Source organism: Eremomyces bilateralis (genome assembly GCF_010015585.1).
Source record: "Eremomyces bilateralis CBS 781.70 unplaced genomic scaffold P152scaffold_9, whole genome shotgun sequence".
In the NCBI taxonomy this organism is placed as follows: domain Eukaryota; kingdom Fungi; phylum Ascomycota; class Dothideomycetes; order Eremomycetales; family Eremomycetaceae; genus Eremomyces; species Eremomyces bilateralis.
The window spans coordinates 438,457-457,038 of record NW_022985075.1 but is presented as its reverse complement, the minus strand read 5'-3'; the positions used below and the strand labels follow the sequence as shown (position 1 = coordinate 457,038).

Here is an 18,582-nt window from a genome sequence, read left to right as displayed (position 1 = left end):
TCTTGCTAGTATCAAAGTATGACCGCATTCTAACAAAGGTATGTACTAACTAAGTTAGTTATCACTAACTAGTTAACTAATTCATTATTTACTACTACGCCATGGACTTTAGCCTCTGCCGTAAGCTTATTTTACCGGCGATATATCGAATCCGGCCTTGGACGTCGAGGACAACTGACGCTAAAAGTGTTGGAAATCGGTGGACCATTCATCTGACCCACTTGGGCCACTGTGATCCGATTGAAGCAAGCCCCTCTGCGGCTCCGCCCCCAGACCACTAGCATGGAAGTTGGATGCCCGCCCAATGCCCATGCCTGGTCTGAGATAATCCTCCACAATTGAAGGAACTTGTTTCATGCACTAATATCCATGCTAACAATAGATCTCTTCGGCACCTACGGAGTATGGATTTTGTGTTCACTGGGACATACCGGCGGCACGGTTGAACCGATTAAGATCATTAAGAGGTTTGGTCCCTTTCGAGCAAATGGGTTGGTCTCTTCATGTTACACAGTCACATTGAGTCCTTCCAATTCCTGACTCCAATCATTTATGATATATGATACATATCCCAATGGCGCCATACGCGTGAAAGCGGTCGGAACATACACCAGTACACTAGCGCGTTCGCCTTATTCCACCCGTTTGGCTCTCGCAGGTCTCTAGACAGTGGCTGCACTTGAGCACCTTAGTTCCAACATTCTTACTTCTTAGTTATAACTTATATGCCGTCTTGCTCTATTTTCGGCCTTGGTCGAGCTCCTATGTCCGTGCTGACCCAAGCTGTTTCGTCGCTTCTAGCAAACCGCAAACATAATGGTGTGCGATCATTACAATTGTGTAACTCAGTTCTCCAACCGCATTGGCCTGCTTTCCTGTCCTTCAAGTTATACTTTGCGAGAGTTTGCTGTCAAAACTCCCAATCTATCTGAATGTGGTGCGGGAAGTCAACGTTTCTTTCCTGGAGATGGCCTCGCCCGGATCGAGTTCCCGTCACTCGCGCAACCGATCAAGATTCGTTGAGGAGTTTGGCGATGCGGTACCTCCCGCCGAAAATGACGGTACCTGGATGCCTTCTCCGCGACGTACTTTAATCGACAGCAGAAGAGTCTCCATGTCTTCACCAGACATTGGAGGGAACGGCTGTGCGAAGCTGAAAAGCAGGTATGAACGAAACGACCGCGAAGAGACCTAGCCTTACTTACAGCTTCAAAGGGACAAATCCAGCGCAGCGTATAGTCAGCCAGCCTTATCATATACGGAGCAAACGGCCGGTCTGGGAATTGAAGGAACGGAGAACATATCTCCAGTAGATACATTCGCCAGGGAAGGACAACCCCGACCTAGCTTTTCTGCACAATCTCCAGTCAGTCCGGTCAGGCCGGCTAGTCGACTCCAAACACCACGAAACAGCACGGATCAATTAACAGGAGTGCCCATTGTAACGAGGCGATCGACGATGGATACAGACCATCAATCATTATTACGGGCATCGGATGGGTTCATGTCAATCTCTGGCTCTCCAAACATAACATCCCCCGATACCGAAAGATCCAATACAACTCCACCGTCTCCAGGGCCCGCCAGTCCTCTCTTATTACCTCTATCCTTTAATCCTAATGACGACACATTCTCTGACAGGAGCAAGCATGACTCGCAAAACATGGAGTCAGGGCCGAATCCCCACGACAGGTCGACCCCAAGCTGGCATTTCAGCATCCCTTACGATGGAAGCGGCTATCAAGTGCCACCCGACCAGGCATTCGACGATCACTCCAGAGGTGACAACATCCAGAGCATTGGCACAACCGGCTCAGCGAATGATGGTAAGTGAAGTCACGCCTTTATAGTACGTGGGATCTAGCGGATATGTATCTGATTCCAGTACATTAGTCGACCGTAAAACCACCGATTCTTCCCAGGCCAAAAGCCCAGGTGCCGTCCAAAGTTCTAGATGGCTCTCAATAACGATCATCGTCCTTTGCGTAATCTCAACCATCCTCTCCGCAATGTACTTCATCATCGCAGCAAAGGGGCCGCGATACGGATGGATACGGACCAAGGGATCGTTGACATTCTCCAGTGCGTCCATCATCACTACTTTATTTGCGAAATTGATTGAGCTGTCGTTCGTCGCAATTTTCGTGACTTTCCTTGGGCAAGTGTTAAGCCGCAGGGCGTTTAGTCGTGGGGGTAAAGGGGTTAGTTTGGCTGAGATCGGAATGAGGGGCTGGATACTGCAGCCTGGGACAATGATTACCCATCCAAAGACCGTGCGATACGCCGGATGGTCCATCTTGGGGGTACTAAGTCTGGTTGCAGCACTCTTGAGCACATTCTATACCACTGCCGCGAACGCTCTAGGTCAGAAGACTTCCCATTAAAAGGCGGGATCATTACAGCTGACATGACACAGTTGCACCTCAACTTAAGTTTTCGGACTGGGAGTCCAAGGTGATGAAAGGTGCGATTCGGACCTCGTTCGGAAATGCACACTATCTAGCACAGACCTGCGAATCCCCACCGGCTATTCGATTGACGAGCGGAAAAGACGAAGACGTGGAGGCTAACACTTGCATGGAAATATCGTATGCCTCTCAGTGCTACCATAATTTCATCACGTATCTTTCCGAATGGTCACATTTTTCAGCCACAGGCGTCGGCAGGGTGGACCAGGGGAAGCGGCCAACGGGAGTTGGATCTCTCTACGAGGACACCACCATAAAGGCTCAATGGATCGATAACCGTAACCTCACATCCGATAGCGAGGCCTTTGGTCGCGTTTTGAACAATGTGAGCCTGGCATTCCCTCATGTCGGAGTAGTTCAATCCGCGCGAGACCAAGTCAATCAGATTCTACAACCGGAGGTCAGTGGATTTGGCAGTCATGATTGCCCTTCAAATGAAAGCTAAATTACAGCAGGATCTTGATGGAATAGGGTCGTATTTTCTGCAAGCCTCGGTCCTGTCTCCCGTCATTAATGTTCTTTGCGCGAATATGAAAGAGCGCGAGCTGGAGCCAATCGTATATGAGGCCTGGCCGAATGCGAATATATCGGGTCTTGCTCAAGGTTGGCATGAATCCAAACTGGCCAATATCACAGACTGGCCTCAGATTAATCGGACGGTTGTGGACGAAGTGTTCGGGTGGGGCCCTGAGAATGGCCAGTATCCTCCAAGTCAGTCTTGATAGCCGTCATGTGCAGCATTCAAGAGTCTAATATGGCACAGTTTTCCCAAAATATCCAGAAGATTACAACACTGTGAGTATAAGTAGCCGGCAAAATTGCTGTAGGATTGCAGAAGCTCATGGACACAGGTTCTGAATAACACCTTCCGTTACGGGCGTGACTCGATCTATTTGCTGGGACGAGGCTCTCCATCGTTCGCGACGAACCAGTCTTACGTCCTTTGTCAGTTGCGTACTTATCAGACTGCTAAATGCAGCACTACCTTCTCTGCTGCTTCCAGTGGCACCAAATTGGAGGCCGAATGTGCGGATGATAATGAGCGTGCCTATAAGCACTTCAACCCCCTTTTCCCGGCCGGTAACGCAACGGCCAGTAAAGATTGGCCGTGGGTTGCTTCAGGGATCGGAAGCGCTTTAGCTCTGAATGCAGGTATTTCGGATGCGAACGCCGCAACCGCTCGGCTCCTGATGCAACTCGCGATGTCTGATTCCATGACTACACTTGATCCCGCTCGACCGAGCCTCGCTGAATCCTTGGCTGTACTCACTGGCGCAAGCGTATTGATGGGTGCTAAAGATACCCCGTTTCACCCTGGCTTTGTACGTGCACTTTCAATCCCAACCCTCCGTCTATCACCTTCGAGCTGACATAACTAGGAATATACCCTTCCCCCGGACCTACACAACATCCTGCCGTCACCCATATACCAGGAGTTCATGGCCTTGATTCGATCCCAGCAATACGCCTCCGGTGGAACGCTTTCGGGCCAGCAAGCATTCCATGTCGTCCTCCTGCTGGTCTTTCTTTCAAACTTCACCATTCTCATCTACTTCCTCTTCCACCGTGGCCGCCTGATAAAAGATTTCTTCGATCCGACGAACCTCTTCGCCGTTGCTGTAAACTCACAACCGCCCAAGACGATGAGTGGTACCAGTGGTGACGGACCGAGTGGGGAGCAGATGAGGGCGCCTTGGTACATTAGCGAAGAAGAGAAGCATTGGTATGCCATTTCGGACGAACCAAAGGACGCGAAGCATGCATGGAGTGATGAACTTCAGGGGCGGGAACTTGAAAACGGTACTAATAAACGTAGATGGCAAGTGCCAAGCAGCAAAAGCTTAAAATGAAAAGCACGCCGTTGGATGACATTTTCCGCAGTGTTGGTATGGTTGAGGCGCTGCCGTCGTTGAGTCGGCGTAAGCCGTAACTAATATTAATAATAATTGCCAGTCATGGACATTTTCCCCTTAGTTTTGAGCACTTACCCGTATAAGTAGTTCAATTTGAAGAGATGGCACACATTTGTACAAAACTTCTAACCGAGCTTGACCAGCTTGATGTCTCATTATAACCCTTAAATGTTGTTGTTGACTCCGATATGGATGGATGGTACCAACTACCACTGAGTACATAAGACCACTATACGGAATGCATATAATAACCACCCCTACAATTACTCAGGTGCTTCGGAGCGATGAACCTACCATAAGTTCGGGCCTACTAATCAGTATTACCACATTTCGGAAGGATGGATTCCTCTTCCTAACATAGGCCCCGAGAACGCCTGAGGGCCGAAATATGCACGAGTTGGACCTCCTCCCATAGATTCCCCATAGGTCCAAAAGGCACCTCTCCACCAGGACTCATCTGTCTCAGATGAGGCGTGGGCATAATTTGGGGTCTACCTCCTGAAGGAAATACAACTGGATCATCGAAGTAACCCAACGCAGGAGGGCATACCGAACCCTATCTGCCGTCCAAGGGGAGCGCCGGTCCGATAATCAAGAGGGCCCGGATGTCTCATTCCAGGGGGGACTCCCATTGATGTCATTGGACCATTCATCCTCATACTTCCCTCTCGCGGCATGCGATCCAGTGGATGGCTGAAGGCCCTTCCGAAACTAGCCCTATTTCCGGCCATGGGATTCAACATTCGGTGGTAATGCGGCTTGAAAAAATGGTCCCCTAGTACCACAGTTTTTCTCTCTGTCGATACAATAATTTAAGAGTGATCAAGTCGTTGTTTAGAGCCCTTGCAATTCATATAGCTAAGAACAAAATCTCCAAGTGCCTGGGTACTTAGATGGGTGGGTGACAGGTATATAGTCCCCCTCGTTGCCCCTGACCCACTCTGGAGAGCGAAAATACTCGAACCAGTCATTTCAGCAACGAAATTGTGCGTAAACAAAGTTCACTTGCAAGTGTCATATATGGCATGACGCTGAATAACGTTCAATGACATTGGTGCTTCGAAAGGCACCATTAACGGGTATACTGTTTCCCATCACCTAACTCCAGCCCATGCATGATTCATACAGAAGCATCGTAACCTCAGCCCAGCTTGTCCAGCAGCTTGCGCCGTTTCCTGTCCACAATCTCCTCTTGGACTTCTTCTAGTGTGGGCAACCGCCATGCCGCTCCGTCACCAGCATCGCCTGGAATATCCTCCCAGTCGGTCTTTTTGTCGGCATCGGCCTGGGCCATGACCGCACCAAATGCCTCCTTCTCTTTCTCCGACTCATACGCCAACAGCGTTCCATCTTCCTCATCGAGATTATACCCATAATATGCCGCATCCACATTCCGCCTCAATTCCGCCCTGGTGGTCTGCTTCTCCTCGGTCTGCTCCGGTCTCGACACCGCTTCGAAAAGCTCCTTGACCCCCGGCAACTCCCTTGCCCGTCCAAAATATCTGTACCCCTTCGCCCCCGCCCCGACGATCTCCCTCCCCTGATCGTCAACCACCCTCCCCCCCCGCATATAATTTGGGCCCCCCAGATTCCGAATCTGCAGCTCCCACACGTGCTTCTCCCGCATCAGCTTGTTGATTTCGTCGTTCAGGTCGCGGATCTGGAAGTCGCTGAGCGAGTCCTCCTGGATCTTCGACACCTTGCGGGAGATCTCCTTGAGCACCTGGCCGCGCCATTTCTCGCAGACGGGGATCGACTCGATGGTGGTGATGGCCTTCGGGCGGCGGGAGCGGCCGACGTCGAGGATGCCTAGGTCGGCGGCTTCTTGCGCTCGGAAGCGGAAGAGCATGGATTGCGCCTTCTCGGCATTTCGGGCCTGGATGGTGGGAACAGGTGAGCATTTGACGTCGGAGTACTATGGGGAGCCATACCATGATGCGAGACTTGTAAGAGATGGAAACGGGTCAACGCTGGCCGGTCGCTCCAGCAATGGGTGTTATTCTTTCTGGAAAGTATCTCGAGAGTGGAAGATATGTGAATATGTATCAATTTCAGAGGAAGCTAGAGTTGCCTGCCGTCGAAAGTCCACAGCGGAGCCTAAACAAATGGATGTTCCAACTTCCAAGCAGTTCTGAAAGTCGAACCTTGCCTGGCTTGAAACCAAAATTGTTGCCTTAATTATGTTGTTTCATGTTATTCGGAGGGTTTTTGCTGCGTCGCACTGGCAAGATGTCAAGGCTGCAAGGCTGACATGGGGTATTGAGGTTGGCGCCTGAACCACTGCCCCAGTCCCAGCTCCAGCCCTGAATAATATGATCAGATACAGATGCATTGAATATATGATATTACGATATCGTCAAGCACTCACTCCATACAGGGGTAAAATAATACAGGGTCACGAGTACATATATCGTAGAGAACATTTGTAACTCCAAAATTCTGTTGGGTATTACCGTAATTGATGTTCGCTGCTATTCGCTCAGGAGTTAGATATCAGAGTATATCAGTTGCACAAAATGGATCATCCGCAATTGCATTTCATTTTGGAACACCAGAGCTATTCGTGCAGCTTCATAGACAGTCGAACCGACTTCAATCAGGCAGAAATTCGACCATCCCTTCCAAATATCACGTTGAATACCCATCAAAACTCCAGTTCAGCAGAAATCAACCCACACGCCAATCACTCATTGTAGCTAACATGGACATGATCCCTATTGTTGTAAGCAAACACGCAGAAATTATTATGCAGGGGGAACTCACCAATGGTTTGCAGTAACCGATCCGCGGTCCTCCATATCGCGCCATCCCGACCACGGCCCCTGATCATCGCGAGACGGACTCCAGATCTTCTGACCCCAGATGACATACATGACATTCATCGACGCGTGGTTCTCCATGACCCATTCCGCGATGGGTTCGCCTGCCTCAGTGCGGACACCGCCACCATCGGAGCACATGAAGTCCATGGCGCGCCCGCAGCAGTGCTCGCTCGTCCCAGGGCACGTGCAGTCGCGGGTGCAGAAGAGCTCTCGCACCTTGCCCGGGAACGCCTCGATGACTTTTTCGGCGCTAGTAACAGTCACCTGCTTGCACGACCCGGTCGCATCGCCCACCGCGGGATACTCCGGGGTAGGGTAGCCATCCTCGCCACCGGTATCGCCACCGGGTTGGCAACATTTGAAAGCGGCGGGCCCAGGGCACTGGTTGGCGACAGGCGTGCCGGTGCAAGAATCGGTCCAGCGGCAGTCGCCGTCAGTTCCACAGGCGGCCTTGGTGCAACATTTGATGTCTTCCGCGAGGTTGGGGCACGCGCCGGTGATGGATTTCCCGCCCGCCTTGCTGCAAGAGGACGTAGAAACACACACGCCTGGAGCGCCGCCTGCGCCTGTGCAAGCTCCGTTGAGCTCAGAGGCGTATGTCGCAGAGGCGAGGAGGAGGGTGTAGTTGACGAAGCTAAGGAGGTGCATTTTGAAAAGCGGATCAAAGACTGGACAGGGTTTGATGGAGTTGATAGTGGTCAAACAGAAAAGCGATGGTCTAGAGTAACATTACCTTCATACTTATACTTCGATGAAGCCTTGAGTACTGGATAGTGTAATGAGGGCATTTGAAATCCGGAATAGCAGCCATGAGCGGTTAGGCACACTCGGGACGCTAAAATGAACAATGTTTCAAGAGATCGACAAACACGACGGCGGGTAGCTGTGTGGAGGCTGGCAGATCGTAGATCGCGATTAGCACCACCTCAAATCGCATCCCTACGGTTCAAATGGAGTTCAACAGGAAGCAAGAAATTAGGTAGTAATGGACACGAAAATCCGCGGAATCAGCCACTCGTATGCTGTGAAAGGAGCTATTTCGCAGTGATCCGGACTGGAGAGTCGAGAGGCATCACAGGCGAGACGCATTCGGAGACTTCATGTTTGAGTCTTATCCCCTGATCTCCCATCTCCTGAGAAGCAAAAGAGTTGTGAGAGTAAGATGAAAGTTGTGGCATGTGGAGAGGTTATTACCTAGTGCCTACACAGGTACCATTACCTCTGGTCAATTGAAGGAAAGGGGAGTAGGGATGGGATTCGGTCGTAATGAACATAGCAAAGCAGGAGAATGGAGATGGATGTTTGGCCGCGGGACTTGGCGACGGGATCCTGAAACGCGACTGAGGCTCACCCCTGGTCTATCACGTGTCACTCCTTGGCTCCTTCCCTAACAATTGGGTCCCAGCGCCAAGGTTTCCGCTCCCTCCATTGTGTCCCGCAACTTTAAAACATCCTCATTCCCTCCCATATCATGCAAGATGATAGCTTTGATCGCCGCTGAATCGATGTTTGCTAAACCTGGGTTCTAATTCCCCGTGGTTGACTTCCCATTTCCCGGTATCCTTCATCGTCGAGTGGGACATACAGACTGCGCCACCATGCGATACCAGGTACCCTGACTGGATTTCCGGGAGACGACCTGATTTCTTTCCTTCTCGGCACCTTTAATACGAATGTCGCGTTTCAAGTGACCTTCAAGCGGCTTCAACGCCTTGAATGATCTTCACTCTTAGGCGGGTTTCTTGCCGATCTCGTGTCCTCACCTCTGAGCATGGCGTTGGGTATGCCCCTCTGTCGTGACTGCCTTCGGGCTTCAGCCTTTGAAACCGACATTTGAAACTCTCAGATCCAAATTCGTTAGTTGGTCGTCGTATTTCGTCCTTTAATTGGTGTTGATTCGATTCCAGATATTTGAACATAGAAGTAGCTCATACATGGCTGGCCCCGCCGGCATTCTCAAAGCGAGAGCCCAGAGTTTGGAACTGGTGTAACACAGGCGCCCCTACTTCATTGTGTTTCCAAATAATGCCTTGAATATTGTACAACCATATCAGACATCTCCTCCGTTCCCAGGAACTCCTTCCGAAAGAATGACCCTGCAGGGCCGCCTCCTTCACATGGCCTCCGATACCGACGTCAACGCTACCGATCAATCGGCCGACATCTCGACCTCACATAGCAACGGATCTCAGTCTCCTATGGCAGCGCGGAGTCATATTGCAAGCTAAGCGCCCGTGGGAGCCGGTGCGCTGCTAGATGACGGTGGTGCCGGCAGTGTTGTAGTGGTAATGGAAGCAGTTATTACCGGCGGAGTTGGAACTTCGGCAGAGGTCGTTGTGGAGTCATCAGGGGGGCAAGGCTATAGAGGGTGTCAGCGTCTTCTCTCAATCAGCTGGTCTCGTCGAACATACCTCAATGCCCAGAGGTAGCCCCCCGCAAGAGATCATGCATGCAAGAGCTTCCTTGGTACTACAATCGCAACTCTGAAGGCAACATTAGTCCTATGGATTCGACCAGACTGCCTTCAACACTAACCAGTTCCAATCCAGGAAACGGTCCGGCGATAAAGGGACACCGATCCGGCAAGCATGCACAAACTTGCCGCTCGTCTAACGAAGGCCGAGCAGTCACAAGAAGAGGTACAAAGGCAAGCAAGGCAAGAAGCGACTTCATGTTGATAGTATGGCGCTGCGAATAACTGTCGGCTGATGTCTGTTCGTCCTGCTTGGCAACATGATCAGCGGTTCATCCTTTTTATATCCAGAAATCTCCATATCACCCCGTATTATCCCCACAGCAACCGCATTTAAAACCTTGTTGCATAATAAAAATCCTGGGTCAGGTATCTTGGGAGAACAGTAAGCATTTTTATATATCATGATCCTCTATACCTGGTTGGGGAATCGCTATCACATGGATGCGGTTCATTAAACACCACTTGGTTCATCCATCTAGGCAGTTCGCTGATGGCCATGATCTGAACCAACAATTTTACTCCTTTGAAAGTGACCATATTCGTAAGTCGTACTGCTGTAATTTAAGTGTTCAATCCCGCAGCAAGAATAAAGGAATGCTGCTCCGTATTATTATTCTAATTTCTATAATGTGGGCCGCTTCCGATCATTTCCATATGTAGAAGCAGTGCTAATATCAAGCATTCTGCTCGGTTTCATCTCAACAGCAAAAGATGCACTAAAGCATCTCCACATCTCATATCAGCCCAATGTTCCCGAAATAAAGACTACAGTTGGTTTGCTTATGTAAAGAGCAGATCTTCCGGATATTCAGCTTTAACCAGGGTGGAGGAACGGTGAACCGGGAAAGATGCTCACGAACGAAACAATCCCTAATCCAAAAGTGCGTCTTACTCCACATTCACCGTTGCTTTCTTTAGATATCCTCAAAGGCGATTCCAGGTTTTGAAAATGTTTCTTGAATTACTATTTTGCCTAATACGTATTCCCATAAACCTCGTAAACCTCGAACTAGCACCATCATTCACTTTTTGCACTATCTTATGTGGTGAGATCGTGAAACTGAGGTACCTGTATGCTGAACTGCTAGTAAGCATACGTTGCAAATATCCTCGTCCGTAGAGTGCATAGTCCTTCATTTATCCCTTACTGCAATAACCGTAACTGAACCTTCGTGATGCCTGTTTGATAAGGCACTTATTACGAAATCGGAAATGCACCGCGTCCATTCTCAATCGGTCCATCACTCATCGGACTCTGCAGGCTCCTCCGCAGGCTCCTCTGTATCCGACATCCCTTCAGGCACATCCGACAACTCCGATTCGCTCCCATCATCCTCTTCTTTCTTCGGCTTCTTCTGCTTTGGGGGCTTCGGGCCCTTCCTCACCCCGGTCCTCGTGAGAAGGTGATCAATCGCACAGCCTTCCTCCCAGCCTTTCGCACCCTCAGATGTCGCAGCACGGCAGCGAGGGCACGTCTTTCCATGCTTGATGAACAACTGATGAAGCGGGTACTTGAGTTCATCAGGGATCTTCACTTCGCAATGCGAAAAGGTGTTGTTGCGGTTTGCTTTGCCCGGAGGCACCCAGCCAAGCCACTTGCAAAGGCGGAATACGTGCGTGTCGACAGCGAAGGACGGTCGCTGGAGGCAAAATAGGAGAACGCAAGACGCGGTCTTAGGGCCGATGCCGGGGTACTTGACCATCTCGGTGAACGCTTCTTCCGAAGGGAGGCTATGAAGATGGTCGAGGGAAAGCACGTTGGAGTTGGCACGGTCAATGTCTCTCTGTTTCTGTCCGTTGTTCAGGTACTCTGCACCAGCAGGTCCTTGGTCCGAATCTCCGGTCTGTTGCGCGACGACAAGAGCGTCCCTGCGTGCCTGACCTTCATCGTACACCATCTCGAGGATCGCTTTGATGTCCTTGCTCTTCGTCTCCGCCAGTCCACCACTCTTGATGGCTTGTTCAATCTCCTTCACGTCCGATCGACGAACATTGTCCCAGTCCACACTTCCTTTGCCGATGCCTTCGTCCAGAATGCCGAAGGTAGTAACAAGCCCTTGGAATGCACGAGAAGAATTTGTTCCAGTTGTTGCGGCGCTCAATCGCGTGCGAATAAGAGCATCAAGGACAGAGGGAACCTCGCCACATCCTGAAACAGTAGTCGAAGGTGCTGGGATTACCTTTGGAGGCACCACTTCACCGTGGACATCAGAAAGTAGCCTCGCCACTTCATAGCATTGCTCATGGCTAGGTGCCGGCCACTCAGGGAACGGAGTCTCGCCAGGCGTAAGACCGTAGTTAACCTTCTTCACTTTCTTCACTTTCGACGCTTCGTCCTGTTCCGCCTCGACTTTGGCTGCAAGATCTGCTGTGGTCTCTGGAAGAGCATCTTCGATTTGTGCTGACGCAGATTTCTTGGATTTCCGTACCCTCTTTTTCTTTGGAGCCTCGACATACTCATCTGCAGAATCGTCCTCGGCCTTCACATCATCTTCCACATCCTTGATCCCATTTATGACGGTATCTGCATCAGAAGCCTTAGATCGTCGGGTCCGCTTCTTTACTGGCGCAGCCTCGATCAGCTCCGTTGGCTCAATTGAAGCTTTCTCGGCATGTTCTTCACTCGTATCCCCACTATTAGCTTTGACAACTCTGCGGTTGTTGCTACGGGCTGACTTTTTCTTAGATGCCTCATCTATTTCTTCATCCTTCAAGGTGCTAGCATCATTCTTGCTCGGCTTCGTGGCATTCTCGGTGGCCGTAGCCCTGTCTCGACGGGGTCGTTTCTTCGGTTCTGAGAGCGGCTTGGCCACAACGTCTACTTTGACAGTTGATATGTTGCTGTTCACACTGGGCTCCGTCGTTGCAGTCTTTTTACCCTTTCTCACGCGTATCTTGGCCGGTTGGACAGTAGGAGACGCAGATGTTGAAGGCGAAGGCAAGGGTCCAAGATTATGCGGAAGCTCGTCCAGGACTTTACGCTTCTGCCCAGTGGCGGCCGGTTGGGCCTCAACAGACGCAGATGTTGAAGGTGAAGGCAAGGGTCCAAGATTATCCGGAAGCTCATCCATGACTTCACCCTTCTCTCTAGTGACGGTCGCAAGGGTGACGGGGGTGATCAGCATTGATGCCGCGGGTTCATCGACGGTGTTTGGCACAGCTTCCTTGATGGCCTCCTGAGATTCTGGAGTAATGGGAATTATGAGGTTCTTGGTGATGTGGAACCCTAGTTTGGAGACATCGTTCTGTTCGCTTGGAACTAGAGCCTTCGCTCGGCTTCGCGTTACACGTATTGTCATGATGGTTAGTTTTTGCGCTGGCGTCAACACCACGATAGGAAAGTTTAAGGCCAGTCGAGTTGCGTGAGGACGTGAAGAGTGAGAACGTGGAAAGGAATCGAAGTATGAGATAAGTCAAAGTGGCAAATCAAGGAAAGCGGGTTAAGTAGATGGCTCAATTTATGGGCCCAGAAGGTTCATTCACAAGGCAACAATGGTTGAATAATGAGCCGTTGTGAATAGAAGTTCACTCGAGGGCTCAATATATCTCAGATGAGGTATTGGCCCGAGTATTACCACGTTCTCGCAGGCCCTCAGATGAAGGCCCTCCAACAACGGGCTTTGTGAGAGATGTCTTTTCTCGGTGGGTTAATGAAAGGTCCCAAATCTCAATGCAAAGCTGCCTGTCACGCATTCATCACACACAGATTATGAGTACCTGTACCTGTGTCTGTACGTGTAGGAAGTCGGCAAAGATAGGATCTGTACGCCTCTGGTTGAAATAAAGTTTCGAAGACCTCTCCAACTCAAGGAAAGAGCGATACATCATACAGGCCTTTCGGCTTAATAAGCATATGCAGGACAGCAGGAACACCTCCACACCGGCAGGAACGACAAGGATTCCACATCCCAGTCATAATAGTCCGTGCATGGATGTCACGTGGATAAGGCTCGGTCCGCTAACTCTAAATGAACCATCATATCCTGTAGAATAAGCCTTTAGAGTGCATACTGTCATTGATGATTTCTGGAGCCCTTACATCGGCTATTTACCAAAGCCGATGCCTTTTCCATCTGATGGCGGTTGGGGCAGTGGAAACGATATCTGAATCATCGGCAGATCGGAGAGAAACCAGCGGGGACGGGAAGCCCCACTCGGCTAAACCTCGGTCCGGCATTCTCACTTCCATGTCCAGGGCCCACAGTCTGTTGTAATTGCATCTCTTGCAAGGTGCATCTTCGCTCATATCAACCCTTTGAAACTTGCTGTGGACCTTTTGGACTGCACCCTACCGCCATCCAAGGAGGCCTTGTCGTTAACCAATCGGTCTTTGGGACAATTCCACAATGTCGAAAGCCCTCGTGGTCCCCGCCCTCAAGCGGCATACTGCAACTGTACGTGTTGATTGAGGACCCTTGCCTTCAAATAGGAAGAAACTCACAAAGAATAGGTGATAGTTGCTCATGGCCTAGGTGACAGGTGAGCAGAAATACTCTGGCACAATTCTGAAGCTTCAATAACTGATATTGTGCGGCTAGTGGCGTTGGCTGGTAAGAGAAGTACGACCCTCACGCCATAGTGTGGACACTGACCCCATAGGGTTTGGCTGGCGGAGAACTGGAGAATGCGGAATAAGTTCGAGGAAGTGTCGTTCATCTTCCCCAGCGCGCCGAATATTCCCATCACCCTTGTAAGCTTCTGATGCATGTTTTTCGTGGACTCTGCTGACTGAGGATATAGAACATGGGCATGCGGATGCCTGGATGGTACGACATCGTATGTTGATAGCAACCCTCGTGATCCCTTTGATCATAGGTTGACCGCTCTCAGGCATCACTGGACGAATTGAAACGTGCGGAAGATGAGACAGGCATCAACCGCTCAAGGGCCTATTTTCACGAGCTCATCAACGCTGAGATCAAAAAGGGGATTCCATCGAACCGCATCGTACTCGGCGGTTTCTCCCAAGGGGGTGCCATGTCCCTACTGAGCGGTTTAACCTCTCCTCACAAACTTGGGGGGATATTCGGGTTGAGCTGTTACTTGTTGTTGAAAGACAAAGCGCAAGCCATGATTGCGGATGCGAACAATGCGAACAAAGAGACGAAAATCTTTATAGGCCACGGTGATGAAGATCAAGTGGTCAAACATGCGGCTGGAAAAACGTCTGCAGAAGTGTTGAAGCAGTGGGGATATGATGTTGACTTCAGAACATATGCGTACGTCTTTGACTTGGAGCTTTCAGAGGCATATCAGACTAACACTTCATGTAGGGGGTTGGTGCATTCTGCTGACCCAGAAGAGATAGATGACCTTGAGTCCTATCTCAATGACCGTATACCGCCGCTTGGAGCGTCAGGGAGTCTGTGACTATACCCGTCGACAATCGGGTTAAGTACATACTCTTTGCCCCTTGTTACCGGCCTCTTAGCTTTTCTGATTCTTGTTCTCGCTCTTTGGCGGAGACAAGTGCGCTGATCTTTGCTAGAGATATACCGATATGGCGTTCATAGTATCCATAGCCTGTTGACCAATACAGTCTGCTATGGTTAATTGTCGAACGAATTTCCTGCTTGTGATCCCCTTACCATCCTGAGAACAAAGAAGGGACAATGGGTGGAGGAAATATGTCTGCCCCTCGGGTTCGTACTGTGCGTACTGTACTGTATCGAATTGCTTCAATGTCCCCGTCCCTGAGATGCTGCTCAACATCGCGACACTGGCGCAACCGGGCGACCGGACTCTACCGCCACCCCTCATTCGTCTAGACTGGACAGTAAGTATCGCGATGATTGAATCGTGATTTATTTGTCGCTATCACTTACATCCCCTCCCACGCAGCCCACCTTCCATTTTACTCTCATCAGCAGATTTCGATCGTTTCAACTAGCATCGCATTACGTCAACTTTTGTTACTCCCAGGAAGAACATCATCAGGTTTAGCATCATATCCCCCCATCAAGCATCGTCTAAGCCCACTCGGAATGTCAGGAGAGCAACCTGGGGGAGGCAGCGCGGCCGCACCAAACTGGGTGACCGCACACTGGAATCCGAAATTCCGTCCCAGTGAGTTGATCCACTATAACTCTCCACAAACAGCATGTATGCCGTCGATGACCCGTTATGGGATTCGCCTACTTCCAAAGTCCCTACTCAAGAAATTACTAAAAATGTTTCGGTTGTCGTCGTCAATCACTGACCTGGGCCATAGACTCAATGACCGCGATCTTGGAGCTCGATGCCACCACCCCTGAAGCAACCATTGCATCTGGGGTGGCCATCTTCAATAATATCAATCTCGATGGAAATGCTACTGAGAAGATAGTTGGGCCTCATGCGTCAATCTTCAATAATGGCAAGGTCGATACCAATATCTCCAAGGGACATGTTTCGCGTCCAGTGTCAATCTTCGATAATTTCAACCTTGATGACACTACCATCGGAGACCTCCGACCTACAATGTCACCTAATAAAGGCAAGGGCAAACAGGGAGCAGATGTCCCTTTCACGGTCGAACCTCAAGGCCATGAGTTGCGTATCGACGATGCCGCCCCCATCCTTACTCATTCTAAAGGCAAGGGGAGAGCCGACGACGCCCCCGTCCCTACTCAGTCTAAGGGCAAGGGCCAAACCGGTGACGACAGCATCATCATCCGCGTCGTCCAGCGAGATCGTCCCGACAACGACGACCTGCACAAGGCATTCCAGCTGCTGCCGGTAAAGGACATGGACACCTATGACGTCGTTGCCCGCATCCTCGAGGAAGAGCGCCCCATCCCGAAGTACACTCGATTCAAGGAAACGCTGCCGGAGCCCGAAGAACTGGTGGAAGAATATGAGGATTTCTGGGCAATCATCAAGGAAGCGGAAAGCAAGCCGATGGTTCTTGGTCGTGAGTGCATGGACGACAACTACCAGTGTTGCGAACGTGCCCCGGTTGAAGGCCTGCCTGTGCCTGATGTGTTGCTCTCTGCGGCTCCGCCTCCTGCAGGGGCTTCCAACTCTGTGGATATGTCTTCTACCCAGGGTTCTTCTGCGGAGGCATCTAGCTCTGTGGGGGTATCCACCTCTACGGAAGCATCTAGCTCTGCGGACTCATTCGATCTTCCATCTTCATCCGTGAAAGACGAAGAGTGGACTGCGGACGATTGGAGCCCTGACTCTACGATTGAATGGACTGTTGACGGAGGACCTCTTGGCCCTTTCGAAGGGGAGTGTCTTCGAAAGGCGAGGGAGCGCAGGGTGACTCGCATGGAGTTGGGCCTTCACCAGGACTTCAAGGTGTCTAAGAAGCTTCTCACCACCACCCCCGGTGCCGAGTTCTTCGACATTTTGCTCAACGGACCGTTTGCCGAAGGCCAGGATCATTCTCACCCCATCATGATCTATTCGCAGGATATCTTCTGCATGAAGATCGTGTTCCTCTCAATCCACAATGCGGATTTCGAGGGGACGTTTGATTGCCCGCTCGACAAAATCTATGAGGTCTTGAGCACGTTCGATTCTCTCACCATGGAACTTTCTATTGGATCTACCTGGTTCGACCATTGGTATGCCTGGCGTCTGGGCCACGTTCCGCTTATCCCACCCCAATCCCGAGAATTGCTTGCACCGGCATTCCATTTCGACGCGGCGAGATCTTTCGCGAGATTGACCCGATATATCGTGTACTACCACGATACCTACGCCCAACAGGGCTACCAGAGGACGCGTCCCATTACCAATGAACGACTCGAATTGCCTGCTCGTATCATGCGTAAGTTCCTCCTCAGTGTCTTGGTTCAATTGATAATCCTAACGTTACTCAACAGAGCAACTTGACTTTGCCAGAGGCCGTGTCCGCAACCAGATCGTGAAAGGCCTGGAGTACCCTATGTTTATGCTTCTGACCTACGCGTGGAGTCCTGCTCGCAAGTTGACCGGTGCCGCCTCGCATGTTTACCTGCCTGATCATCGCGGAAACGACGCCAACTGCATCTACAAGAGCCAGACCGTCGGCTGCTACGTCGAAGCCTTGATCCAACACGGTGTCTTCCCGGTGCACGAAGCCACCCAGCGCATGTCGATCAGTGAGATCCTTCAGAAGCTCCGGACCTTCCGAATGCCCGCACTTGCGGGTTGCCGCACGTGTGCAAGGATGCTCGAAGACATGGTTCACCTTCTCGCCAGCCATGCCCATCGATATTTCGACGGCCTCTGCATCGATTGCATGGAAAAGGATCATGCTATCCATCCTTTTGTGGAAGATCTCAACCTTCGGGATATCTGGGTCAGGCCCACGAAGCGCATCAGGAAACTGCAGGCCAAGGTGCGCACGCATAATGATTGCAGCCTTGAATGCTCGTTCGAGCATGGAAACGCGTCTTGGTATTACTCCTACATGTGCCGTGAGGACGCTCAGTACCGTCGCCTAGCGAACTCTACGCTCCGCAGGAAGTTTAGGAGGCAGAAGACTGCTGCTACCTTATCCGCATTCCCTCCTCAGCAGCCCACTGGCTCTACGCAACCGGGCCCTTCCTCTGCCCAGCAGGCCTCTTTCTCCACCCAGCAGGCCACTTCCTCTACTCAGCAGGCCACTGCCTCTGCACAGCTGGGCCTCTCCTCTGCTCAGCAGCCGTAGGGTGTTGACGAATTGGCCGACCCATTGCTTGGGGATCTTTTCAAGAACTTTGTCTCTTGACGGCGGTGATGATCGATGAGGATCATATCAAAAAGCACACTGAGTGCACTATCACAAAAATGGGGTTTAAATGACTGGTCCAATCCTTTCCTTTGCTTTTCTTTTTCGAATAATGTACTCCTGCTTTCAACACCCTGTGGTACCACAATGGATGGCACTGCGATAGTTCTTCTTGTCCTAATTGTCTGGCGTATTGGGTGAAAGTTGGTTTGTGACCCAGCAC

General features: G+C 50.8%; 7 protein-coding genes across 7 annotated transcripts; 3 read left to right on the top strand and 4 right to left on the bottom strand.

Annotated features, from left to right (window-relative positions):
• Positions 1–519: 519 nt before the first annotated feature.
• P152DRAFT_514211 (uncharacterized protein) lies at positions 520–4,460 on the top strand. The gene is made up of 8 exons (XM_033682848.1): positions 520–1,164; positions 1,216–1,826; positions 1,894–2,364; positions 2,417–2,868; positions 2,924–3,179; positions 3,232–3,263; positions 3,320–3,790; positions 3,848–4,460. Exons 1-8 carry the CDS (start codon positions 968–970, stop codon positions 4,316–4,318), a joined length of 2,961 nt encoding a protein of 986 aa, XP_033534233.1. The 5' UTR covers positions 520–967; the 3' UTR covers positions 4,319–4,460.
• A 1,062-nt stretch (positions 4,461–5,522) lies between these two features.
• On the bottom strand, positions 5,523–6,566 carry P152DRAFT_435881 (Isy1-like splicing factor; the record flags this gene model as incomplete). Its single annotated transcript, XM_033677544.1, has 2 exons — positions 6,313–6,566; positions 5,523–6,257 (listed from the first exon to the last, which is right to left on the bottom strand). Exons 1-2 carry the CDS (start codon positions 6,313–6,315, stop codon positions 5,523–5,525), a joined length of 738 nt encoding a protein of 245 aa, XP_033534232.1. The 5' UTR covers positions 6,316–6,566.
• Positions 6,567–7,064: 498 nt separating this feature from the next.
• Positions 7,065–7,851, bottom strand: P152DRAFT_449315 (uncharacterized protein; the record flags this gene model as incomplete). Its single annotated transcript, XM_033678103.1, has 2 exons — positions 7,065–7,095; positions 7,145–7,851. The coding sequence occupies 2 exons, from the start codon at positions 7,849–7,851 to the stop codon at positions 7,065–7,067; spliced, it is 738 nt and encodes a 245-aa protein (XP_033534231.1).
• Positions 7,852–9,427: 1,576 nt separating this feature from the next.
• On the bottom strand, positions 9,428–9,876 carry P152DRAFT_449314 (uncharacterized protein; the record flags this gene model as incomplete). Its single annotated transcript, XM_033678102.1, has 3 exons — positions 9,428–9,562; positions 9,615–9,686; positions 9,739–9,876. The coding sequence occupies 3 exons, from the start codon at positions 9,874–9,876 to the stop codon at positions 9,428–9,430; spliced, it is 345 nt and encodes a 114-aa protein (XP_033534230.1).
• Positions 9,877–10,632: 756 nt separating this feature from the next.
• On the bottom strand, positions 10,633–13,447 carry P152DRAFT_458425 (DNA glycosylase). The gene has a single exon (XM_033679459.1). The coding sequence runs from the start codon at positions 12,976–12,978 to the stop codon at positions 10,921–10,923; it is 2,058 nt and encodes a 685-aa protein (XP_033534229.1). The 5' UTR covers positions 12,979–13,447; the 3' UTR covers positions 10,633–10,920.
• Positions 13,448–13,906: 459 nt separating this feature from the next.
• Positions 13,907–15,106, top strand: P152DRAFT_343312 (acyl-protein thioesteras-like protein 1). Its single transcript, XM_033675347.1, has 7 exons — positions 13,907–14,073; positions 14,130–14,158; positions 14,218–14,229; positions 14,279–14,369; positions 14,420–14,455; positions 14,510–14,898; positions 14,953–15,106. The coding sequence occupies exons 1-7, from the start codon at positions 14,026–14,028 to the stop codon at positions 15,047–15,049; spliced, it is 702 nt and encodes a 233-aa protein (XP_033534228.1). The 5' UTR covers positions 13,907–14,025; the 3' UTR covers positions 15,050–15,106.
• A 557-nt stretch (positions 15,107–15,663) lies between these two features.
• P152DRAFT_473745 (uncharacterized protein) lies at positions 15,664–18,299 on the top strand (the record flags this gene model as incomplete). The annotated part of the gene is made up of 3 exons (XM_033681271.1): positions 15,664–15,781; positions 15,891–17,435; positions 17,491–18,299. 3 exons carry the CDS (start codon positions 15,664–15,666, stop codon positions 18,297–18,299), a joined length of 2,472 nt encoding a protein of 823 aa, XP_033534227.1.
• Positions 18,300–18,582: the final 283 nt, after the last annotated feature.

Excerpts from the sequence above, each read along its gene's own strand:
- P152DRAFT_514211 (XM_033682848.1), top strand. The coding sequence starts at position 968 with ATGGCCTCGCCCGGATCGAGTTCCCGTCACTCGCGCAACCGATCAAGA. Across the intron at positions 3,180-3,231 it reads GAATGGCCAGTATCCTCCAA|TTTTCCCAAAATATCCAGAA; the intron begins GTCAGTCTTGAT and ends AATATGGCACAG. Across the intron at positions 3,791-3,847 it reads CCCCGTTTCACCCTGGCTTT|GAATATACCCTTCCCCCGGA; the intron begins GTACGTGCACTT and ends TGACATAACTAG.
- P152DRAFT_458425 (XM_033679459.1), bottom strand. The coding sequence starts at position 12,978 with ATGACAATACGTGTAACGCGAAGCCGAGCGAAGGCTCTAGTTCCAAGC.
- P152DRAFT_343312 (XM_033675347.1), top strand. The coding sequence starts at position 14,026 with ATGTCGAAAGCCCTCGTGGTCCCCGCCCTCAAGCGGCATACTGCAACT. Across the intron at positions 14,370-14,419 it reads CGAATATTCCCATCACCCTT|AACATGGGCATGCGGATGCC; the intron begins GTAAGCTTCTGA and ends CTGAGGATATAG. Across the intron at positions 14,456-14,509 it reads TGCCTGGATGGTACGACATC|GCATCACTGGACGAATTGAA; the intron begins GTATGTTGATAG and ends GACCGCTCTCAG.